Genomic DNA, 26825 nt, shown 5'->3' with positions numbered 1-26825 from the left:
ACTATTAAAAGTATTTATATGATTGGTATTAGTCAGCCATAAATAGGATTCCCAGGTGGTGCTAGTGGTAAAGAACCCACCTGCCAATGCAGGAGACATAAGCGACAGGGGTTTGATCTCTGGGTCGGGAAGATCCCTTGAAGGAGGAAATGGCAACTTACTCTAGTATTCTTGGGAAATCCCATGGACAGAGGAGCCTGGTGGGCTACAGTCCATAGGGTCACAAAGAGTCGGACACAACTTAGCAACTAACACTAATTTTTTTTCACTTGTTCATTTTGATGATTAAACGAGTTCGTATTTGCAAAGCACTCAGAGTAGCTCTAAGCACATACCAACAGTTTGTTAAATAAATGAAATGTTAACTCAGAAATAAGACCCCCAAAGGAGACTCACTTTTAATGATATTTGCATTTTTGGAGTGGGCTTCCCAGGTGGCGCTAGTGGTAAAGAACCTGCATGCTAATACAGGAGACATAAGAAATGCAAGTTCAATCCTTCGGTCAGGAAGATTCCCTGGAGGAGACAGCAACCCACTCCAATATTCTTGCCTGGAGAATCCCATGGACAAAGGAGCCTGGTGGGCTACAGTCCACAGGGCTGCAAAGAGTCAGATGTGACTGAAAAGCGACTTAGCATGCATTTTTGGAGGGATATAATTGATAGGAATTGGAACTTATTTCAAAACCTTATTATTTGACTTGAATTCTTACACTGTGTGAGCATGTTACTGAATTAGCAATAATATCATTAGCTCCTGTGACTCAGCCATGTACTCTAAGCAAATGGAATACTCACACAGCCTTTTTTGTTTGTTGTTTGCATTTTCTCTTTTTAATTTAAATTTATTTGTTTTTAATTGGAGGATAATTGCTTTACAATGTTGTGTTGACTTGTACCATACAACAGCATGAATCAGTCATAGGTATATGCAAGTCCACTTCCTCTTGAGCCTTCCTCCCACCTCCTACCCCATCCATCCCCTCTGTCAGAGAGCATGAGATTTGAGCTCCTTGCTATATGATGCAGGGCGCTCAAATCCGGTGCTCACACAGCCTTTTAAGAATACATATTCTGTAGGATACCTTGTGGTCTACTGTTACCGTTCACCATTCTCTCTTGAGTTTTAATTTATCTTAAGCTGAAGGTGTCTGATATGAAAGACAGAAAATAGTGATGAATGCTGATGACGGGACTAGATAGACGCAATGCAAAGGACATGGGCATGACGGAAAACCAATTCTCAGGGCGCTCTGATCCCCAGTTCTGATTCTGGTGACAACCTCCAAAGACATTAAAGAATGAGACTCATCACCTATCAGATATGAAGGAGAATATCTTGACAGTGAGGGTTCCAAACAATATGTATATAAACTCAGCTCCAAAGAGTTGAGGACAAGGTGAGTTTAACGAGATGTAGATAAGGTTGAGTTTTAAAGGTTTAGAGATGAGCCTTTGTCTACTGTTTATAAAAATGAGCTCCTTTAAAATACCTTGTTCACTAGTTAACATAAATATAGTATGGATCTATTTAGCCACAGATAAGGAATCCTAAAAATTAAAAAGTGCCTTAGATTACATTGTCACTATTACTGACCTGTTGACCTCGGAACTGGGCAGTCCACTAAGATGACGTACCTAGTCATAACTAAGTGTACAGTAATAGCGAAGATGTAAGAGTGCCTCCAAATGATCAGCATCTTCTCTCTGGTTCCAGCATTTTGTCTGTGCATTCATCCATGCCAGTTCTTGATCAATGAATTCTTCTTGTTGTGTTTACTTACTTCAGACTTTGGAATCTCTTGTCCGTTGGTCATTTATTCATTTATATTCACAAGCATTAATAAATATTTAGTGCCATCACTCTGTTAGTCACTGGGACCACAGGAATGAACAGGGTTTAAAAGGACACTATTTCATCCTTCAAGGAACTTTTATTCTGGAAGGTAGACAGACCAAAGACTTGGTGACTATTAAACGGTGTGCTCATGTGGCAGGCCACCTGCACATCCTGGGGATGCATGAGCTGGGCAGGTCTAGGAAATGTTCGCAGTGACACATGCACACAGTTATTTAGTATAACATGTGTGTGATAGTTACAAAATAGATAATTATGATGCACAATTGATATTGTGTTATACTATATATCACATACTATGTTAGATATATTGTATATCTTATATATACCCAAAATCATTATATTTAGATGAGGTCAAACAATAGTAGTGTCCATCAATAGGAGCCATTAAAATAAACAATGAAACAGAGATGTACTGATATGGAAATAGCTCCAAAATATCTAATAAGTAAAAAAATGGAAAGTTTCAGAGAGGTAAATATCATAGGCAGTCTTTTGAGGGGCAAATAAGAACATAGAATCACATTTTGTTATATTTGCATAAACACACTTTGGAATCCTATGCATAACCCTAAACAAACAAGCAAAACAAAATGGGTTGGGTTGCCCAATGGGGAGCAGAGATAGGGGATCCAGGCAAGTGGGGACCCAAGGGTGGGAGGGAGGATTTCACTGCACACATTTTTATCTCTTTGAATTAAATGAATGAATTATTTATTTATCTATATCTATCTATTTATCTATCTAATTACCTATCTATTATTGATCTATCTAATTATCTATTTAATTATCTATATAAACCTACCCTGGAACTTTTGGAGGAAAGATGTCTCCTCATGGACTGTGGCCAGTGGATGAAGAGTTGGGGGTGGGGAGGTGAAATGTATCCATAGGTAGATTATTCAAACACTTCCATCTCAACTTGCCAGAGAGAGCTGCTGCCCTGAAACCCTCCTCCACCATCCTAGCCACCTCTGTTGGCTCTTCCCTGTGAACTTCTAGATTTTCTGGCACCTCCAGCAATTGTTAAGGGTAACCTTTGAAGTAGTAGGGCCTCTGGGACTCCGCCCCATCTCAGAGTCCTTTGCCTGTTTACTTAGCAGTTGCCCAAGCAACACGGGCTATTAAATCTTACAACCGTCACCCCTTATTTTTCCCCAGAAACAAGACTGACATTTTCGCACATGCTAAGTGACTGATACAGGAAGCATTTCCATATCATTGGATTTTTTAAAAAATCCAACTTCTAATCATTGTAAATCTATTCATATGAAATGGATAGAAAATACAAGAAAACCATATGCAGTCAACCACAACAATAATACATAATTATATTGCAGTGAGACAAAGTCAGGACACATTTCATTTTAACATAACAAAGAAAAAATATTGAAATTGTTGTCTGGCAGGTATATTACACAAGAAAAGTCAGAGATCAGCAGCTAATAGTTTTACTGCTGGAAGGCTGAACAGTATAACAGGGATTATGTGTGCAGGTGGACAGTTCTAAACGTTCACTAAACTAATATGCCATGGAACTGATTTGTGAATGACAAGTACTTTTAGGTGGCAACATACACTTTATTTAGTGCTTTTCTCTAATGTAGTTTTCTATGTGTCAGTTCAGTTTCTTATCAAATAAATACTTTCACCTTGCTGTTCATTTGAATTGGAGTTACTATGAAGAAAGGACTTTTTGATTCTACAGCATTCTGCTGCATTATAAAAACTTAGAAATCATGCCATTACTCCACAAAACGGTTTAGCAATTTTCTGAGAATTTTTTAAAGAAGGGGAATCTGTTCATATATGAAGGATTCTAGAAAAAAATGTTTCAATGTAAAAAAATTCACTAAGAACCTTTAGAATCTAAAATATGATAGAGTACTGTTTCACCTTACAACAGGTTGAAAAAATTTTTAAAGAAAATTTGCCTCCATTTTTTTTTTAATTCAAAGATTTACACATATATTTTGCCACAATTCCATAGGTAACTTCCAGGAGAGTAAGGAAAGACCAGGGAATACAGAAAGATTGATAAATATATATTGATAAGTAACAACAAACATACAGGAACCAAGAATAATCAGATTCCTTGTTACATCTCTGAAAGAAAATTCCTTATCATTGAAGTCCAACCTCTTTCTTTGAATTCAGTGTAGAATTTGCTTTTAATTGAACTAGGACACTAAAAGATCTTTGGAGTTTTATGTTCAAGTCTTTAGTCTTTCTAGAAAATTATGATTCAAACATGCTCTAAAATACTATTTTAGACCTTAACATATGTGGTTTAAAGAACAATAATTAATACATTCTGTAAAGGAGGGTAAGACTAGTACACTGATGGCTCCAAATGAACTATGGCTCCTAGTACGTTCACCTCTCTGGAGGCCCCTCCCACAATAATGCTGGGCTTGATCACATGATTTGCTGTAGCCAATGGGACATTAGTAGGCTTTACTCTCAAGAAGAGGCTAGATAAATGCTTGCAGGTGGGCTTCTCTTCTTGGAACTCAGCTCACTGGCTGTAAGAAAGCCTCTCAAGTTTTCTTCAAAAAGACAAGCCATGTGGAGGAGAATGTAGGTCAACAGCCAGCCCCAGACATATGAGTGAGGACATCTAGGGTAGTGTAACCCCAGCAGAGCTCCTGGTTGAAAAGTTTACATGAGTGACCCTGGCCAGTATCCTGTGAAGCAGAACGGCCTAGATTCCTCACCCACAAAACTCAAAGCAACATACTGATATTGTTTTCAGTAATGATATTTTGGAGTAGTTTGTTACACAGCAGTAGATAATGCTTACTGTAAGTGTTACAAGGACTCCTAAAGTTCTTTCTGGAAATAATTCCAAGTCCATTCTTCATTGACATACACCTCTTACACTTCTATCATCTATTTATTTATTACTGAACCTGAATCTCTTGTTCTGACTCTAACCAGTTGGAACAGAAGAACTGGGATGTGAAAAGCATTTTGAGAATGACTCTATCATATATTGACTCAAAGAATCTCTTGTTCTGATTTTAACCAGTTGGAACAGAAGAAATGGGATGTGAAAAGCATTTTGAGAATGACTCTATCATATATTGACTCAAAAAAACACCAAATCCTTGTTGGATTTCAAGGAAAAAGAATTCTTGATGATGGTATATACCTTAAATTAATTCTACTCCACAGTGTGATCAAACTGTGGGTGAGGCGGTCTGGTGAAAAGAAAATATCTTTAAGGAATTCCCAGCACATAGGCTTTGTGTGGTCCGGTCAAGCCATTTCCTCTCTATTTCTCTAAATGGAACTGTCTCCTCACAACCAATTTTAGGCACTAAAATGTGTAGGGCTCTCTGGAAGAATTTGTTTTCTTAAGGAATAATTATTTGAAATATGAGGTTTATTAGATTGAGAAAGACATTGGGCATATTTCCATCCTTCTTTCTCTAGAACGCATGGGTATTAGTAAAAGGATGCATTAGGAGTAGTAGCAGTAATAGAAGTGTATTAGGAGAAGAATCCATGGTACCGAATGGACAGTCACCATTTCTGGAGGACAGTGATACTATTCCACTGAATTATGTGGATTGCATCTCAAGTTAGAAACTATAGCAGTTAACTGGTTCTAAAAAAAAATGTCTGGATATCAAGAGGAAAAAGACATAAACTGCCATCAAGCATAACAAATGTTAGCATCATTACTGTTATTTCCATTGTTTAAAGGATGCTCTTCATGTACTTTTCTATGGCATTATCTACCAGGACAGCATGGGCGGAAGGTTTAGATACAAAATGACATTAAAGAGAGTCCAGATCTGACAATGACACAGACGTGATACTTACAGAGAGTAGGATCTGGACGGCACTGTGGATGACCTCCAGGTACTGGAAGTCAACAATGCAGCCGGTGACAGAGACATACGTGTAGTCGTCCGTCATGCCGTGGGCTGACGGGGGCAGTACTCTTCGGACACAGCCGGGCCCGTGTTCCCGCCACCATGACCGGTGCACAGAGATGTTGAATGTCATTAGGTCTGTATCCTAGGCGGGCAGGAGGCAAGACAGAGAAAGGAGACAAACATCACATCACATCTTCGACTTTCACCTTATGAAGAATCCAGGGTGATGAAATTGCTGAAATGGTTTAAATTTCAGGTAAAGAGTGACAAAAGATGAACCTAACATGCCTGCATGGGTCATATGAATGAAACAGCTTACTTTATTCAGTGGGGAGATGTAATTCTTTGAATGATAACATTTTAAGGTTAGCACCACATCAAAAATTCAGAGATGATGTATTTTTTTAAAAATTCATGTCTATTTATTTAGTTTTTTATTGGACTACTGTTGATTTACAGTGTTGTTTTAGTTTCTGCTGCACACCAAAGTGACTTGGCCATGTGTATACATATATCTCCTGCTCCTTGAATTTCCTTCTGATTTAGGTCACCACAGAGCATTGAGTAGAGTTCCCTGTGCTATACAGTAGGTTTTCGTTACTTCTCTATTTTATAAACAACATCAGTAGTGTATGTATGTCAGTTCCAATCTCCCAATTCATCCTACCCCTCCCTTCAATTATATTGTCCACGTTGGAATTTTCTTCTCTGTTTCCTTATTGCTTCATTGCCACTGGTATCACCATCATGGTCACATGTACTGAGAGGTTTTTTTTTTTTTGCCTGCGAAACATTGTTCTAAGCACTTTCCATATATTATGTGTTCATGCAGGTATCATCATACTAATTTACAGTAGTTGAATAATGGTCCCCCCAAATCACATTTATAGCCAACTCCTTGGAATCTGTGAATTCTACCTCATACAGCAAGAATAGGACTTTGTAGCTATGACTGTGGTAAGGATCATGAAATGGGGGCATTATCCTGGATTGTCTGATGGGCCCTAAAGACAATCACATGTCTCCTTTTAAGAGGGAAGCAAAGGGATGCTAGACATAAGGAAGAACAGAACAACAGGGTGACCATGGAGGCAACAATTGGAGCGATGTGGCCATAGGAATGCTGACCACCACCAGAAGCTGGGAAAGATCAGAAAAGATTATCCCTAAAACTCCAGGGGGAGCCTGGCCCTGGCAGCATCTCGATTTCAGTCCAGTGAAACTGATTTCAGACTTCTGGCCTCCAGAACCATGAAGATATACATTTCCATTGTTTAAGACAGCAAGTTCGTGGTAGTTGTTGTATAGCAATCATTAAAAAAAAAAAAATCAAAGCTGATGAGGAAAGTTGGCCATAGAAAGGAAAAGTAAAGTGCCTAACCTCATTAATAAATAAATCAAAAGAACTTCCTATGTATGGTAGGGCTTCCCTGGTAGCTTAGTTGGTAAGAATCTGCCTGCAATGCAGGAGACTCTAGTTCCATTCTTGGGTCGGGATGATACCCTGGAGAAGGGATAGGCTACTCACTCCAGTATTCTTGGGCTTTTCTGGTAGCTCAGACAGTAAAGAATTCTCCTGCAATGCAGGAGAACTGAGTTCAATCCCTGGGTTGGGAAGATCCCCTGGAGGAGGGCATGACAACCCATCCAGTATTCTTGCCTGGAGAATCCTCAAGGACAGAGGAGCCTGGCAGGCCACGGTCCACGGGGTCACAAAGAGTCAGACACGACTGAGCGACACAGCATGGCATGTAGTGGTAGACCCGGAACTTGACCCTATGCAGTCTGTACTTTCCGCTGTGATGTGTTTTCCCATTCCTCTGTTCCCCTGCCCAACCCTCTACAATTCCTCAGACCCTGAAGGGAGCTAGATCCTTCCTCTTTAGTTGTCTTCAGAAAATGCCACCATATCCGAGCAAAAGAACAAAGAAGGCAAGCCTTGACTTTTCCATATCAAAACAGACTTCTGGAAACTCTTAAGAGAGATGCCTGTGCAGATGTTTAAACCTCAAGAGAGGCCTTTTAGTATCTGTAGGGTGTCAGCTATGAACGACTAAGGTGATAATGTTTTTGTCATAAACAATAGTTTAAAAAGAACAGATGAGGAACCAGACTCTTGGCTCCCAGATAAAGTAAAGATTACAGCTGCTGGTTGGAGCAGGAAGGAGGAGGGGTGAGGATAGACAGAGGGCAAGGGCACCTATGGACCATAGTTGGTGGACCGGGACATGGATCTGCTGGGGAACTGAGGATTCAGGAGCCGGAGAGTGGGTCATTCCAAGCCTCCACTCCCAGCGAGCTTGCTGTCACTAGGGCCAGGGGGACGTGTTGAGTGGGTACCACAGATGGCCCTTGTTCAGCCACTCAGGGGCCACCCACTGATTGTGCACCCACAAATGATGCAGCTCTGTACAGACCCGTGCTACTGAGAGAACTGTCCTCACCTGAGTGGCGTAGGACACTCCTAAGTATGAGGCATCTGGGTTGGAACTCTGCAAACTGACAGGAAACTGGTGTGAAATGGAAAGTTCTTGAACTTCCAGGTGGCTGGTCCTGAAAACCAGTGTGGGACCCCCCAGAGCAAAGACAGTGGCGGACCCTCTCCCCCTTTACTCTGCTGTATGTGGTACCCACATTGTGAGGTGAGGAACGTTTCCAGTTCACGCTGGTAGGCAGTTACTCCACAGTTTTAGATTTTCCTCAACTCAATTCAAAGTTCCATTATAAGTATGCCTGTGATTAGATCAATAATAAAGCATGTTCTTTTCTTTTCTTTTTTTTTGGTGTTGGTTTGCTACAAATATCATTCACTTACCTTCACGGTTACGGCATTTTATGGATAATAAGACATTTTACATCATCCTGTTTTTAGGTGTTGGTTGGCTATACGTATCATTTGCAGTTACCCTCTGGAGGGAAAGTATTATAGAAAAATAATTGCTTTCGCTAGTGAATTTAATTTCACACAAGGCAATTTACCCGCAGGCAAACTGCACGCTACTCTCTTTGCTGGCCATCAGATTTAATCTCTTGGAGTTAGTCTTGGTCACTGCAGACGAACTATTATTTTTGATTTTAATAGAATTCATTAGGTTCAGGATAAATTAGTTATTATCTCAGAATTCATAGCGATCTCTACTCTTTAAGCATTCTTACCCTTACCAATGCAGGACTGACTGTAAGTTCCTTTTAATATGGAATAAATAAAATAAATGAAATTTATTTTACCCAAATAAAACAAAAGTGAATCTATGAACTAATGATACATATTTGTTGCACTCATAAAAATGTCTCAGTGTGGTTCTCAATTTGTTGGGACTACAACATATTTATGGGCTTCCCAGGTGGCTCAGCAGTAAAGAATCTGCCTGCAGTGTAGGAGACTCAAGCTCAATCCCTGGGTTCATCCTGGAGAAGGAGGTGGCAATCTGCTCCATTATTCATGCCTGGAAAATTCCATGTATAGAGGAGTCTGGCGGCTGACAGACCTTGGGGTTGCAAAGAGTCAGACACAACTGAGTGACTGAGCATGCACATGCACACACATAATATGTTTATAAACTGTCCTATTCTTTGCAAGGACTGTATAAAGTTTGAATGAGAACATCAGTAGCATCACGTGATATTTAAAATTCAAGCCTTTTACTTAAATTTGGTATAAAATTTTACTACAAGTTTGTGTATGATTTATATCTCCTTTAGCAGTTAGATTTCAAACATTAAAAAACACCTTAACACATAATAAACTCAATTTCCTATGAGAGGCATGTCAGAGAAAATGCAACTCAGAAAACTGCAACTTTTAAAGAAAGAAAAGTAAACAAAGAAATAAATGCAGAAAATGTAGAAGATTGTTAATTTTGTTGGCACTTTTGGTGATCATATCAAAACTGTCAGTTGTGAAATACACAGGTAAGTGCTAAAATAATCTTAAAAATAACTACAGATAATTAATGTTATTAATTGTTCTTTCTTGGAAATAACATTCTTGCTTAAACGTTATTTCTTGGAATCAGAATACTATCGGAGAATTTAAGCACACCATGGTTAAAAAAATTGACATGGATAATGGTATTTGGATTTATGTGAGTGTATATGATTACCAAGGGAAAGGAGAAAGAAAGCAAGGAGACAGAGAGAAAGATGAAGGGTTTGGGAGGTATCAGGACAACCTGCGGAGAGACAGCATGTCAAGATCAACTGGAGTAAGAACTTCAGGCAAGTTGGTAAAGCCAGAGACGAAACACCACATATTGAATTTCCTGTTTGGTGGGCCAATGGGGACCTTACAAATACAATGCCAGAAGAGTTCTGGGAGTGAAAAATTGGATTTCAAGGAATTGAGGAGATTGAGAAGAGAGGTTTGGTGTTTTTCATGAAATTGGGACTCCAGGTAGTAAGAACATGGGATGCCAGCTACCAGGGTAGACAAGGAGAACGAGGGTCAATCCATATACCTGCTCACACTCACCAGATTATGACTTAAAAGAAAATTATTCCAGAGTATCTACTTTTCCCTGAATATCTACCCAACTAAATACTAAATGTTTAAAAGCCCTTTCATCTCACTAGTGTGAATCTAAAAGTTGTTCCCATTTTCTTAAAGTACTCAAGTTAAAAAAAAAAAAAAAACCTTCTAGCAATCTTTGAAATGTTCATTAATGAGGTAGACATGACTGCTCACTTTTATTGGCAGTATGTGTAGTCACAGTATTGGAACCAGTTCACATCCTGAAAAATTCAATATTCACTTTGTATTATAGCAGACCACTATATAATTTTTCATTAATCAAAGATCTAGTCTCTCTCTTAGTCTTTGTTCTTTTAATTATCTGCTTTTTGGCATGTGTTTAATTTAATTTTAGCTAGTCTGCTCTATTTCTAGAAATGGACGCCCAACTACTAATAATCATTTTTTCCTCTTCCTCCTTAGTTGTGACTGGAAGGGTTCTTGACACCAGTTTTGTATGGTATCTACTCTCTTTGTCTTTTCACTTTCTTTTGTCATAAACCAGCCCATGTGAAAGTGAAAATGTGACCCTGAAGAGAAGTACACATATATTTAAGAAAATAGATTTTGCTCAATTTTAGAGTTAGCTTTGAGCTTACATTTATATAGTAAAATTCATGTCAGTTGAAACTTCTTTTGAAATACTGTTTATCTCAGAATAAGAATTAGAAAAGTGAAAACAACTGTGCTATACTTCTAATAATTTTCTCTTCAGTGAAGCATCAAATATTTCCAAGAGTACTGTAGATCTACATAATAAAGGATAAGCACTGTGCTTGGTAGAGAGGTTTAAGTGTGTGGAGCCCATTATACAAAGACATCAGTTCAAATATATCAGTTCAAATCAGTTCAATCACATCAGTTCAAATATATCAAAAACTCTATGTTATTTTCCTATATTAAAAGCAACTCTTAGAGATAAACTTCAAAGGTTTTCCATTGGAAAGTGTTAGTCATTTGCTGTTGCTTTCTTAAAGAACACTTCCTGTAAGCCATGCACATCTCATAACTGTTTAGGACTATGCCACTGGTGTTGAATATAAAGAAGAGCAGAGTGAGGAGCAGACATTGATCATTTTGATTTTCTTTCTGTTTTTCATCCTTACAACAAGGTACTTCTAGGGCTTTCCAATTGTTTACCATTGTTCAGAAGCCAGAGACAGAGTAAGAGTAATCAAGTTTTTTGTCTTCAATCTTGACCTTAATTCCCTAGATTGAACCACTTCAGGAAGTTGTGAAGTCTCATCCATCTATTCAATGGATATGTATAGAGTTTCTAAAATGAGCTATGCACTGGAATTTAAGAGTGAACATACGATCTTATTCTTGCCCTCATGGAATTTATATTATAAGTGGAGAAAATAAGTAACAAAGTAAACAATTAAGTAGATAAAGTAATTATACATTGTAGAAATTAACATAAAGAGAATAATGTGATGGAGAGTGACTGTGATGAGGCTGGAGTTATTTCATACAAGGTGGCAGTGGAGGCCTCTCTGATGGTTGATATGTAGGCTAAGGCCTGCTGTTTGAGGAAGAGCCAGAAGACGTGAAGATTTGCAGAAAGAGTGTCACGTGCAAACAGAACTGCAAGTACAAAGTTCATAAGATGGCAAAGAGGCTTACGTATTCCAGGGACTGACTGAGGGGCCACATAGATGGAGTGAAGCTGAAATGTGGACAGAAGTGGTATAAGAAAAGATTGAAGATACAAGAAATAAGTTACGATAGAGGCTGGGGTGGTGGTGGGACGAATCGGGAGACTGGGATTGACGTTATACACTAATAATACTATGTATAGAATAGATAGCTAATGAGCACCTACTGTATACATCAGGGAACCCTACCTAGTGCTCTCTGGCCACCTAAATGCGAAAGAAATCCAAAAAGGAGGGGATATATACACACATATATACACACGTATGTATAACTGATTCACTCTGCTGTATGCAATAGAAACCAACACAATGTTGTGAAGCAACTATACTCCAATAAAAATTAATTTTAAAAAAAGAGTCTGAATTTTACTCAAACCCAGGTGGGAGGTCAAAGACTGATATCACCTGCTTTGCATTTTTTTGAAGATCATTCTAAGAATTGTATAGGGAATGTGTTTGCCTAGAACAAAAGTGGAAGATAGTCAGGTGGTTACTATAGCAGGTAAGGGAATGTGGAGAAAGATGGCAGGAGCAGAGGGGGCAGAACAGAGAGTGGAGACATATTTTTGGAGGTAGAAGAGAGTGTGGAGACGAGAAGAGATGAATGAAGGAGGATTCAAGTTTCTGATTGAGCCTGTCTGCTGATGGCAGCTCTCTGAAGAATAGGGCAGCTCTGAGCCATTAGCAGCCAATAATTCAACAGCTAGGGAGTGAGCATGCCAGCACTGTAAAGGGTGAAAGGACAAAAACAATATTTACCTGTGTATTTCTATCAATTTGCCACTTCAAGCCATTTTCCTTAAATGTGGTGGTTTAGTCACTAAGTCGTGTTCGACTCTTACGACCCTATGAACTGTAGCCAGCCAGGTTCCTCTATCCATGGGTTTCTCCAGTCAAGAATACTGGAGTGGGTTGCCATTTCCTTCTCCAGGGGATCTTCCCAACCCAGGAATTGAACCTGGGTCTCCTGCATTGCAGGCAGATTCTTTACCGACTGAGCTATGAGGGAAGCCCTAATGCGGGTTAAATGTTCCTTATATGTGGGTTAAGACAAATAAGTAATCACACTAAATGGTGTTGGAAATAAGGATTTTTAGTGTAAGAGAAAAGAGACAGTTAAGAGATCAAAGAAAACAAGTGTAAATACTGTGATTTGGGAAACAAAAAACCTAATGCTCTTCATGTTGGTAGCATAAATTTTAGTAATATATCTCACCATCATTATTTCTTACTTTAGAAATAAGAACTAAAATATTGCCCATTATGAATTAATCTTGTTGCTGTTCAGTTGCTAAGTTGTGTCTGACTCTTTGCAATCCCATGAACTGCAGCATGCCAGGCTTCCCTGTCCTTCACTATCTCTCAGAGTTTGCCCAAACTCGCCCATTGAGTTGGTGAATTAATCTTAAGATGATGAAATCAGTTCATTTAAATTTCATCCTGATGTTACCTATACAACATTTATTATCACGTTCTGAGTTGAGGCTCTAATACATTCAGTCATACTGCTAACTATATAACTTTCATTAAAAGGGATAATGTTTGCATTCATTTATTTTGTTCTGATCTTTTAATTTATTCATTTGAGTACCTCAGTCCTAGAATAAAGAGTACTTGATAAAAATTACTCTATTGCTGAATCTTTTATTTATATTTGAATCTGGATTAGCTGAATCTTAGGATTAGTACAGTTTTAGTTTGTAAGTGTATATATTCACTGTTTTATTTAAAGGATTAATGTAAGCTCTACTTCCTTAGTCTTTGAAGGTTTGGTACTGTAGGCATGGTACTTTAAACTTGTAGGTAAAATTGTACTGCTGCTAAAAAAAAATGTGATGTTAAAATTGAACTGAAAATATCAAAGTGTACTCACAACTTAAAGTCACTATATAGAATGTGTGTGTGTGTGAACTCTGGCCACTGGAATGACTTAGAAACAGTGTTACCCCAGTAGCAATGAGCACTTCTGGTTCGTGTTCTCTAAAACAACCACTCACTAAGAAGAACCAAGGTAATTCCTTGGAGAAATGCTAAATCCAGCTGTGGTACAGGAAGCAATAAGCAGAGTGTGAACATTTTTTGAGCTAGAAATAAAGAATTCACAAATGTATGGGTTATGGTATATGAAAGGATGTAGGAGCCAGTATGAGGGGTCAATAACTGGCTAAAGTTGTGATAATTTGAACATTAAAAAGAATAATGATCGAGGCAGATGAAACACCCTGAATTAATGCAGACCTGTGATTCCATAATACTCAAAAAAGGAAAGACAGAAAAACTCACTGGTAATATTTAAAGGAGCTATATAACACCTTCTCTGAGATATCCATTCAATTTTGTTATGAACTGCTTTACAAAACAAAGTTTATTAATTATAAAAAACAAATTTTGTTTGAAAAATGAGTGACTAAGGGAAAGAATTAAGCATTTATTTTGCCTTTCCAGAAGGAATTATGTTTCAAGAGAACCAAGTCAATGAAGTAAAGTTATATAACTGATAAATGTCAGGTAAACAAAGATAGAAGAATTGAAAGAATTTTTTGAAAATTACAAATTATAATGAAACTATTTGATTCTTATAAGGATTTAAGGATTTGGGCTTCCCTGGTGGCTGAGACAGTAAAGAATCTGCCTCCAATGCAGGAGACTCAGGTTTAATCCCTAGGTCGGGAAGATCCCCTGCAGAAGGGAACAGCAACCCACTCCAATATTCTTGCCTGGAGAATCCCATGGACAGAGGAGCCTGGTGGGCTACAGTCTATGGGATCACAAAGAGATGTACACAACTGAGAGATCAACACTATAAGGATTAGTGATTGATAGCGAAAAAAAAATTGAGTAGTTAATTCATGTAGTGCCAAAGTACATAGCACAACTTTCTTTTTTAGTCAAGTACTACTACAGAAAAATATATTTAAATAATACATTTCAGAACTTGTGAAATATACATAAAATGAAATTCAGGGGAAATTTTATGGCATTAAATATTCAGAGTAGAAAAGAAGAAAGCCTGAGAATTAATGAGCAAAGCACATGTTCAAAAATTTAAAAAGAATAACAAGTTAAGACTAAAGATGTTAGAAGATGTAGATACAGATTCAATTAACAAATATTTGTTATGTGCTTATGCTGTACTGGGACCTGGGACTAATCCATGAACCAAACAGACAAAATCTCTGCTCTAGTGAAGCTGGCATTCTAGTAAGAGAAGACAGACTATAAATATAAGCAAAAATAAAGTCTCTTTCATGTTAGAAGATGAGTGTTTATTAAAAAGAGTGGAGGAAGGACAGCCAGAAAGATATATAAGCAGAAAGTAATTAAAGATACAGTAGGAAGGATCAACAAAGCACAGATTTGTTTCTTTAAAACTCCAGTAACATTAACAATGCCCTGGTAAGGGTGACCAAGCTCACATTACTGGTCATTGTCCAGCTGGCAGGGTGTGTGCTGTCGTTCAGTCGTGTCCAACTCTTTGCGACCCCAGTGTAGCCCACAAGGCTCCTCTGTCCATGGAATTCTCCAGGCAAGATACTGGAGTGGGTTGTCATGCCCTTCTCCAGGGGATGTTCCCTACTCAGGGACTGAACCCAGGTCACTTGCATTGCAGGTGGATTCTTTACTGTCTGAGCCACTGGGGAAGGTGGCGTGGCAGCCACTCAAATATAGGACAATGATCAGTCATAAACAAGATAAGGGGGCAACATCGAGAAGTTTAAATAGGCACGCCATGTGATTCTTCAACTTTACCCTTCTGAATTTACCTAGCTCACACGTACACCTGTATGTACATGTAAGCATGTTCATAGCATTGATTGAAACAGTAAAAACTTGGGAGCAACCTAAATGTCTATTGAAGATCGAGAAATTGGCATTCATACAAAGAAACGCTATGTGAAGTAGAAAATTCCCTGGTGGCTCAGTGGTAAAGAATCTGCCTGCCAATACAGGAGATGCAGGTTTGATTCCTGGGTTGGGAAGATTCCTTGGAGGAGGAAATGGCAACCCACTCCAGTATTCTTGCCTGTAGAATCCTGTAGAATAGACAGAGGAGCCTGGCAGGCAACAGTTGCCAAAGTCAGACATGACTGAGCGCACATACACACACACACACACACACACAGCGAGTGGGGGAAACACAGTGAGAAGTTTACAAAAGTCTGCAATTTGCAGGAAAACTTCTGTTGTTCTTTTAAATGTCAAGCTCCCCTCCTCTCATCTGTGTTGACTGTGTAGTTGTCCATTCATCAGCCAAGTCTCGTTTTACACTACTACTGATGTGCGTCACTTCTACAGGGCAGAACCAGGGATCTCCCTGCAAAAACAGCCTTTCAAAAGCTGAGCATCTGTGCATTGAATGGAACCACATTTTCAACGCAATAAAAAACCCATTTCATGCCAGGGATGCCTCAAATATTATTTGTGAAAGTGTAATGTACATTTCAGGTACTGACATTTATGGTATGTATTTGCTGCACCTGACGACACTAAGATTTGCCTACCGATGATTCTTTAACAATAAAGATGCATTTTGTTTGTAATCTATGAATTTTAAACACCTGTAGTTTACTTAGCTAATTACCAAGCCCACTCAACACATCTGGCTTCTCTGTCTTTGTGTTAATCAATAATTATTTGATTACAATGTTATGCCTTTTATGCTAATTAGGATTTTGAGACCATAAAATTGTGCTACCTTTGTGCTTCCTGCTGGTACTAATGTGTTATATTTATAGTTTGTTGTATTCATAATTCATGCTGCATGTGCATGCATGCACACATTTTACTTCATTTGCACAACAGAAATGTTTCTGTTCAATCTGTTTTTTGCTAAATTTGCCATCTGAAAAGAAGATCCTTGCTTATTTTAAAATTTTGGTTGGAAAATTCCTTGTTTGCAAAAAATAGATGTTTGCTTTAATGTGATGAAGTGAAGTGAAGTGAAAGTTGCTCAGTCATGTCTGACTCTGCGACCCCATGGACTATACAGTTCATGGAATTTGCCAGGCCAGAATACTGGAGTGGGTAGCCTTTCCCTTCTCCAGGGGATCTTCCCAACCCAGGAATCGAACCCAGGTCTCCCACATTGCAGGCGGATTCTTTACCAGCTGAGCTATAAGGGAAGCCCCTTTAATGAGATAGGATTCTTTTAAAGAAAATAAAAAGGTAAAGTCATATGATCCTTCTGTTGTTTAGTTGCTAAATTGTGTTTGACTCTTTGCGACCCCATGGACTGCAGCATGCCAGGCTTCGCTGTCCTTCACCATCCCCCTGAGTTTGTGTAAACTCTTGTCCATTGAGTCAGTGATGCCATCCAAACATCTCATCCTCCATCGGCCCCCTTCTCTTTTTTCCCTCAATCTTTATCAGCATCAGGATCTTTTCCAGTAAGTCACATCAAATGGCCAATGTATTGGATCTTCAGCATTAGTCCTTCCAATGAGTACTCAGGGTTGATTTCTCCTAGGATTGACTGGTTTGGTCTCCTTGCTGTCCAAGGGACTCTCAGGAGTCTTCTCCAGCACCACAGTTTAAAAGCATGATCCATTTAGTTGTTCCCTTTTTGAAAGGTAGCTGGATAAATAGAATAATGTTGGTATTTTTGACCTGTGGATGTGGCTGCTGGTGTGGTTTAAAACCCTCTGCAAAAGAAGACTGTTTTTCTTAATTGCTTCCTTTGCTCAAATAATTGTGAAGGCTGGAAAGAGATCTGATTAATTGTAAACTTGGATGTGGTAAAAACCTCTCTGGCAAGTTCTTCTCTCTCACCATCAATCTCAAGTTGCAGAGTAACCATCTTGGACGGCTTGCAGGAGACAGTGTCTTGGGGTCTGAAAGTTTCAGAGACAAGGACTCAAATACAGTTCTGGCTGGATTTCCACTGTAGCATGCCTGGGTGTCAGCCCGTTCTCATTGCTTGGCCTTTCATTGGGTTCTTCCCATTCCATGCAAATCTTAATGTGTATATGTGTGTACATGTGTTCAAGGGAATTATTCATTTGCTGTGGGACAGGAGCTAAACTGAGAATAAAAGCCCATATCTATACATGATATTAATTTTGAGGATATTGTCTGTCTTTCTGCCTCCATTGATCCTCTGACATAACTGGGAAGTAATCACACCAAATATGGAGATGCTTCATTCCATTTTATTGTCTCTCTGCCCTTCATCTCAACAAGATTAATTGTCACTAGACAGATATCCCACAAGTATATAAGGTCCAGTGGTCATAAAGGACATTGTTTATTTTATCACTATTTAATTCTTTTGGTAGGAGAATAATATTTAAGGTTTTTTTTTTTTTTTTTCCACCCTGTGGCTAAGTCATTAGGGTAAATTTCTGACTGTCCTAAGGAACTAAAGGTGCTTCCAAACTATCAATCAATACACATTAGAATGTGAGTTCTTACAGCAAAGGTTAATCTCAATGATTTTAATTCCCTTAAATGAAATAAAGACCACGTTGAGCTCCTCCTTAAAGTTTACTTTGAAACTTTCCAAAGAATTTGTTGTTCAGTTGCTCAGTCGTGTCTGACTCTTTGCGGCCCCATTGGTTGCTCTTTTCAATTTGCAGATCATGAGGACATATCAATTTCTGTTGTCCTTCAAGATGGCAGTTACTTTTAAAATACCCAGCTTTTCCAAAAGCAGACTTAGCTACACTTTCCATAAGTACCTAGTTGAAGAAACGTTATATTATCCAAAGTAGAATATGGGGGTCAAACCCGTGTCTCCTGCACTGGCAGGTGGATTCTTCAGCACTGAGCCCCCAGGGAGCCCTACTATATAACACATAATTACATTAATAAATTTAAAGATCTCATTAGGTCACAGTACTTCTCTGAGAATGAATGCATAAATTTTTCCTGCTCATCTCTTTAACAGAAATGCTATTTATAGTCTTTGTTCTTTATGCATCATAGTGCAAAAATTTCATACTTTCATCATTAGTACTTCATAACCTAAAAATATATAAGCTATATTAATTACAATATATTGATGAATGACAACCAAAGATGTTTAGAATTACTTTACTTCAGAGTCATTTATGTAGAAAATGATTCATAGTCTGATATAGTTTTCCTTTAAGAATGATGCTTTGAGCATCTTGTTAACCAATGACAAGGCCTGATGGCATTTTAGTTGTTATTTGAGAATTAGCATTGTTCATCAGAGGACTTCCCTAGTGGCTTAGACAGTAAAGAATCTGACTGCAATGCAAAAGATCCAAGTTTGATCCCTGGGTCAGGAAGACACCCTGAAGAAAGGAATGGCTACCCACTCCAGTATTCTTGCCTGGAGAATTCCATGGACAGAGGAGCCTGATGGGCTACAGTCCACGGGGTCACAAAGAGTCATACACGACTGAGTGACTGACACTTTTCATATTGTCCATCAGAAGCTCCATGCATATTGAAAAGTGTGGTGTAGGGTCACAGTTTGGTTTTGAGGATGGTGGACCAATCAATAACCAGAATATTCCCACGAAGTCCCTCAGGCTGAAAAATCTCATCAATCAAGAGTTCAGCTGTTTATTTTTGAGTCTGGAATTGAGATACGCAGTTTTTGAAGAAATCTAGCAAGAGAAGAGGGTTCGATCCCTGGGTGGAGAAAATCCCCTGGAGAAGGAAATGGCAACCCACTCTAGCATGCTTGCCTGGAAAATTCCATGGACAGAGAAGCCTGGTGGGCTACAGTCCATGGAATCACAAAACAGTTGGACACGACTGAGCACAGCACACAGCACTGCAAAAGTTTGTTTGGAGACTTTCCAAAAATATATCAAACAGGAGAAGATATTTTTTTCTTTTTATTATCAAAACTATTATATGTTGAGAGGTGTCTGTGTCCTTAGTGAAGGGCAGTGTTCTTAGGACCATATCTAGCTGGGGAATAAGACCCCATATTAGCTGTGCCACACACCTGGCAAGTGAGTCTGAAAACACAGTTTGCCTGATCATGTGTGTGTGTGAGTTGCTTAGTCCTGTCCAATTCTTTATGACCCCACGGACTGTAGCCCACCAGGCTCGTGGGCTAATAATAAATGGCAAAATTTGAATTACAATATAATAATTTCATTGAGGATTTTTGTAGCTATTGAATGATTTATAGCATTCTTTGGTCATTCATTTTACTTATGACCATGAATTCTGCCCTCAAATTCAGATACTTTATAATAAAATGCACTATACAATGCAATGCACTATACTCCTGCAATGCAGGAGACCCGGGTTTGATCCCCGGGTTGGCAAGATCCCCTGGAGGAGGGAATGGCAACCCAGTCCAGTATTCTTGCCTGGAGAATCCCCATGGACAGAGGAGCCTGGTGGGCTATAGTCCATGGGATTGCAAACAGCAACTAACATTCACTCACTCACACAATGCAAATTTATTTATTAACTTTTAGAAATAAAAATGTTCCTATAATTTACTGTGAATGCATAAATGTGTTAGGGCCATCATTTCATCATAAATACCAGGTATTGTTATCAAAAACATTCTGGGCCATTTATATAATTATTCTCAATTATCAAAAAAGATTCCACTTTGGGGATGTGTAAATTACAGCTTCTTAGTTTGATAAACACCTAATTTGGTAACAATCACACATAAAATGAGGGCTTTGCTTCACTGTCTGTGTGTGAATTGTGACAATTTTTTGCTAGGTCAATTCTTTCATCTGATAGGAATGTATTCAGATTAGAGAGTCAACTAACCCACAGTATTAGTCTTGGTGATGGTTGAAATTTACCTGTCAGGCAATGTATAACACAAATGGATTATTTGTGGACATATTGCTGAGAAACTATTGAGAACAAAGTCAGATGCTCAGAGTAAAAAGAAAAAAAAAAAAAAACTAGACAAGATCTCAGCTGACTGTAGAACAGCGATTCATAAGACTAGATCATCCCAGAAGGTTTCAAAGCTTGCTCTATGTATTAGAATGTCAAAGGTTAGTTCCCAAGAGAATGTAACTAGGCTCCTGGTCAAGGCAAATTTGTCAATGAACAGAATTAAAGGACTTGATTGACAAGTAGAGGGTCCATTTTTAGGATGCTAGTTACTTCTGATGGTTCTTAGATTTTTAATGGAGTGATGTTCCTCTCTCCCTTTCTCCTTCACTCATGTTCCTGACTTTACTCCCTGCCACACATGTCTCTTCTCCCACATTTCAGAAAAGCAGAATATTGCGGAAGGGACACAAGGGAGTTCAACTATACAAGAAAGAAGAAGGAAAGATAGATTCCAAACGAGTCTTCTCTAATCTAAGTTTCCACATCATACACGAGCTAAACATAGCATTGCAAAAAATTCTGAGGGTCACCCTATGCCCAATATTTATTGGAAGGCAATCAAAATGTCCTGATCTTCCTGGACTTATGAGGTGGGAGTGGCATGCATGCATGCTCAGTTGTGTCTGACTCTTTGCAACCCCATTTCCTCCTCCAGAGGTTCTCCCCATAGCACAGGGAACTATACTTAATATTTTGTAATAATTTAAAAGGGAAAAGAATCTGAAAGAAATTGATATGTGTGTATTTATCACTGAATCAATTTGCTGTCCACCTGAAACTAATACAACATTGTAATCAAATTTTCTTCCATTTAAAAAATAAAATGTAAAATAATATACACAATTTAATATCAAATGGCCAATTCTGAATGCATTAAAGAGTTAAATATAAAATATAAACCATAAAAAATTAGAAGAAAAACATGAAGATTTGTCTTAGGGTGGGGAAGTGCTATGCAAACAAAAATACCAAAGGAAGAAAAAAAATGATGAGTAGACTTGACAAGTTTGCTTTAGACGACAGCTAATGAAAAGCAGAACTGGTGTTGGAATAAAGAAATTGACTGACTTGCACCTGTGTTATGGTAGGATGCTTTGAAAAATGATTTTGCCACAACTGAATATTTTTAACTCTAAGTTAAAAGGAGTCATATTTATGTAAATTATACCATGTTTACACAAATAAATTGGCTTACTATATTGAGGAAAAATGCTACTTGAATTAAACAAAATGCATTAAAATGTCTTAAAAACTCAATCAATAATTGGCTTAACTGTATTTTTCAGAGTTTAATTGTATTTTTCAGGTCAACTAGACTGATGTCCTTAGATGTGATCACAAAATTAAAGTACTAATGAATTATCTATTTGTAAAATATGTACAGTTGACAAGTCTACAAGGATGTACCAAGAAATGGTCCTTCCATTTACCACAGCTTTTTTTTTTTCCCTGAGGTTGTTTTACAAGTAGTAGTATACTTGGTTAGTATACCATACTATATATACCATATTATATATACTGTGACTGTAGGTTAAGGAGCCTAAGAGACAATAGAGAAAAAGTCATGTTTTAGAAAAGCCATAAACTTTATTCTTATACTTGTACTTTTTGCCATCTGATTCACCATCAGAAAGATTTTTTTTTGGAAAATCATTGTCTGTCTAGTAAAGTTAAAAGGTTTGAAGTTCTATTTACAAACCAAATTTTCTGTACTCATGCAAAAATGCAAATTTATAAGAAAATAACTAAAATAAATACTGCTTAGTAAGAATCTAATTCTGTGTATGTAAGTATTGACACTTTTAAATTAACTCAGAATCTGAAATTAGTGGCTTGATCAAATTAGCTAGATAATGGCTATTCATCATTTGGTATTGTAAAGATACAACTTTAATTACAATGAACTATATAACACAATAAAACACACAGCTTTAGTTTTTAGAAAAAGACTCTAGTACTGTGATGTTAATCTTATTAGGTAGAACTCACTAATTGATGAAGCAAAGAGTAAAGTACAGGCAGCCATAAAAATCACTTTTCAAATTTGAGAAGCTTAATGGGGAATATTCTCATGCTTCTATGAAAATGACTCAGTGAAGTATTTTCAAAATATAATAAAACACTTTAGCTAGAAAATGAATATCCTTTCTGCAGATGAGTGTGACCATTTAATAACTGAAGCCACAGAATGTCTGATTGAAAGGTGTCCTCTTCACATTTCACATTCTGGGTGTGACTATTTTTAGCGGTAGTCAAACCCTCATTTGCTGTTAAGTGTGAAAGTGATTGAACCCCCATCTACCTGCATGGCAGGCAGGTTCTTTACTGAGCCACCAGGGAAACCCATTTGGAGTAAAACTCAGTGCTATCTCCTGATCAACTGTTCTTTTGCTACAGCAATTTTAAAGTAGAATTGAAACTATAGTACTGTAACTGTGGATATAGCCTCCTTGCTAATTTTGTCATTAGACACAGCTTCAGTAGCGGGTGTTAACTTCTAGGTAAATTTCAGCTGGGCTTCTTGAAAGATGATTCCTAACAGCTGCTATCCTCTAAGCTTATTTTTTTTCTGAGAATTCCAGTTCCCGGGCCAAAGGGAGCAGCTCTCCATGTGTCTATTAGTCTTCGATGCCAGTTCTTCGGGATGATATTAATCTCTATGCCACAGATTCATGTATTTTTTAATCTACTTCAAGAACAAAAAGGATATAATGGCCCATTAGGAGACATTAAATCCTGATCATTTCGTTAATGTTCTCGCTAATATGTGTTCTATAAAGTCGCTTACTTTTATAACCAAGATTCTAGTGTCATGGGTTAATGAGCCACATAGCTTCTAATGCTGTACATCTGCCATCAATCCATTATCAGGAAAGGACTCATCCATCGCCCTAGCAGATGGATTAGAAGTCCTGCAGGGGTAAATTAACCCCCGTTCTTTTCATCTCTTTTTTTTAAGTTTTCAAAAAATTTATTTTACTTTTGGTTGTGCTAGGTCTTCGTTGCTGCACAAGGGTTTACTCTGGTCACAGTGAATGGGAGCTGCTCTTCGCTATGGTACCTAGGCTTCTGAGTGTGGTGGCTTCTTTTGTCACGGAGCACATACTCAGCAGTTGTGGTGCACAGGCGGAGCTGCTCCAAGGCATGTGGAATCTTCCTGGACCAGGGATCGGACCCCTGCACCCTGCGTGGCAGGTGGATTCCTCTCCACTATACCCCCAGGGAAGTCCTTAACTCCCACTCTATACTGCTATTAAAGATGTGCAGAGCATTTCCACATACAGTCACATTTCATTCTTAAATCCAGTCTTTAACGTCGGGAGGATGTGTATCAGGACCCTCATTTGTGTGGAGCACCTGGCAGGGAAGCACAGCATCTTCGGTATCACTGACCAAAAAGATGGGTTGGACAGGGTCTCTTCTTATTGGGACGGTCACTGGCTGACTCTGAAGGGATGTGGGGGCAGGGCAGTAACGCGTATATACTCTGTCAAAGAGACACTGGGTGACCTAGCTCTGATTTTTGGATGACGAGTCTGTGTTTGAATGACAAAGCAGATACGTGGCAGGGGAAGGGGGCAGATGCAGGCTGCTGACTCCTTCCTTGTCTCTTCCACTGTGACTTATGCCAAGTTCTTTGGAGGCACCAGTTCTGACAACTTCTACATCAGATTCACAGCAGACAGCAAGGTCATTGAGCCTGTTTCTTTATTCCCCACCCTTGCATGGCCCTGGCCTCAAAAGAAATTGATTCCCCTCAGCTCTGGAGTGTCCTGACTGTTTTCTAAGGTAAACTTGTTCTTCTATGAGGTGGTTGTTCAAAGGAAAGGCATGAAACCCAACTCCTGAAAGGCAGATGGGAGATAAAATTTGCTGTAAAGACTAAAACTACTTTTCATATCTGTGAGAGCACCATAATTGGTTTTTCTGGACACTGTCACAACAGCATAACCACAAAAACGACAACCGATAGCTAACTCGTACGTAGCACTTACAGAGTGCCGGCCACAATTCTTAGCACTTTATGCATTTTAACTGACAAACCACAAAACGGACCTCCCACGTGGCTCAGTGGGTAAAGAACCTGCCTGGAATGCAGGAGAAGCAGAAGTCATGGGTTCCATCACCAGGTCAGGGACATGCCCTGGAGAAGGGCATGACAACGTACTCCAGTATCCTTGCCTGGAGAATCCCATGGACAGGAGACTGGCGGGCTACAGTCTATGGGGTCACAAAGAGTCGGACGTGACTGAAGCGACTCTAATTTGTAAAATGTGAGTAACAATAACCTTCTATGCTTGTTATGTTATATGAAGCAACCCATATAAAATATTTAGCAGAAAGAAATTCAGTGGTTTTCTTTCCAGCTAATTTTTTATCTTAATCAAAATAATATACACATGACATAGACAATAAAACAATTGCTAAAGACTTTTAAAGAAAAAGCAGTTCTTTCTATTTTGAGTGAAAGCTATCTTAGCATTTTGTTTTTCTTAAAAAAATTATATACACAAAAAAATAATACTGTCATCATTTAAATAAAGATTTAATCCTTCAATAAACCAGTCTGAAAACAAATTTCATACTTGTTTTTAATAAATGAAAACCAATTACGGTCTGTGCAAACTGTTACATAAGAAATGCCATACTATGGTACGAACAATTGGTCTATTTCTAAAATAAAAAATGGGGACATATCTGGCAAATTATATTGCTTTCTGATCCATAAACTTGCATAGATCAAACACCCAAGTACAAGAGTTAAATATCTAATACTATATCCCTAAGGAAATATTACAGTATCTGGATAAACTGAAACTGTGATCTGTCAAGATCTAGAGGCTTAAGTATAATTCTGCTTTGAAATAAATATTTATAACAACCACCTGATCCTAAAAAATTCCAAATACATTACAATTAGCTTTCAGGCTCTCTCAGAAACTGATTAAGCTTTCTATAGAAGCAATAAACTAAAACTCCATCTGCATTATTAAATTTAGTAATAGAATGAGAGCCTCTATGTATCAAAATCTTATTTACTGACACATATAAACTATAAAACTGTTTACTTCAATCTGTTCTTGGTTTGGGAGCTAACAAATTTTAACCTATGAAATTTCATTTAGAGGATATTCCTATTAATTAAATAATATCCAATTCATAATAGATGTGTTATATAAAAAAGCTAGTGGAGTTGATGGAATACCAGTTGAGCTATTTCAAATCCTGAAAGATGATGCTGTGAAAGTGCTGCACTCAATATGCCAGCAAATTTGGAAAACTCAGCAGTGGCCACAGGACTGGAAGGGGTTAGTTTTCATTCCAATCGCAAAGAAAGGCAATGCCAAAGAATGCTCCAACTACCACACAATTGCACTCATCTCACACATTAGCAAAGTAATGCTCAAAGTTATCCAAGCCAGGCTTCAACAGTACATGAACCATGAACTTCCAGATATTCAAGCTGGTTTTAGAAAAGGCAGAGGAACCAGAGATCAAGTTGCCAACATCCACTGGATCATCGAAAAAGCAAGAGAGTTCCAGAAAAACATCTACTTTTGCTTTATTGACTAAGCCAAAGCCTTTGACTGTGTGGATCACAACCAATTGTGGAAAATTCTTAAAGAGATGGGAATATCAGACCACCTGACCAGCCTCCTGAGAAATCTGTATGCAGGTCAGGGAGCAACAGTTAGAATTGGACATGGAACAACAGACTGGTTCCAAATCTGGAAAGGAGTATGTCAAGGCTGTATATTGTCACCCTGCTTATTTAACTTCTATGCAGAGTACATCATGAGAAATGCTGGGCTGGATGAAGCACAAACTGGGATCAAGATTGCCAGGAGAAATATCAATAACCTCAGATATGCAGGTGACACCACCCTTGTGGCAGAAAGTGAAGAGGAACTAAAGAGCCTCTTGATGAAAGTGAAAGAGGAGAGTGAAAAAGTTGACTTAAAACTCAACATTCAGAAAACTAAGATCATGACATCTGGTCCCATCGCTTCATGGCAAATAGATGGGGAAACAGTGGAAACAGTGACAGATTTTATTTTTTTGGTCTCCAAAATCACTGCAGATGGTGAGTGCAGCCATGAAATAAAAGACGCTTG

The 26825-nt window shown here is 38.3% G+C and overlaps 1 protein-coding gene across 3 annotated transcripts in view; it reads right to left on the bottom strand.

Annotated features, from left to right (window-relative positions):
* NKAIN3 (sodium/potassium transporting ATPase interacting 3) overlaps positions 1-26825 on the bottom strand; it is a 537526-nt gene that overhangs the window by 124185 nt on the left and 386516 nt on the right. For all 3 annotated transcript variants that reach the window (XM_043484043.1, XM_043484044.1, XM_043484045.1), the window contains exon 4: positions 5690-5887. In XM_043484043.1, the coding sequence (XP_043339978.1) occupies positions 5690-5887 (198 nt within the window). The remainder of the gene's footprint in view (positions 1-5689; positions 5888-26825) is intronic.

Source organism: Cervus canadensis, chromosome 12 (assembly GCF_019320065.1).
Source record: "Cervus canadensis isolate Bull #8, Minnesota chromosome 12, ASM1932006v1, whole genome shotgun sequence".
NCBI classification, from domain to species: domain Eukaryota; kingdom Metazoa; phylum Chordata; class Mammalia; order Artiodactyla; family Cervidae; genus Cervus; species Cervus canadensis.
The sequence above is the reverse complement of the archived record's forward strand: the minus strand, read 5'-3'. Positions and strand labels throughout refer to the sequence as shown.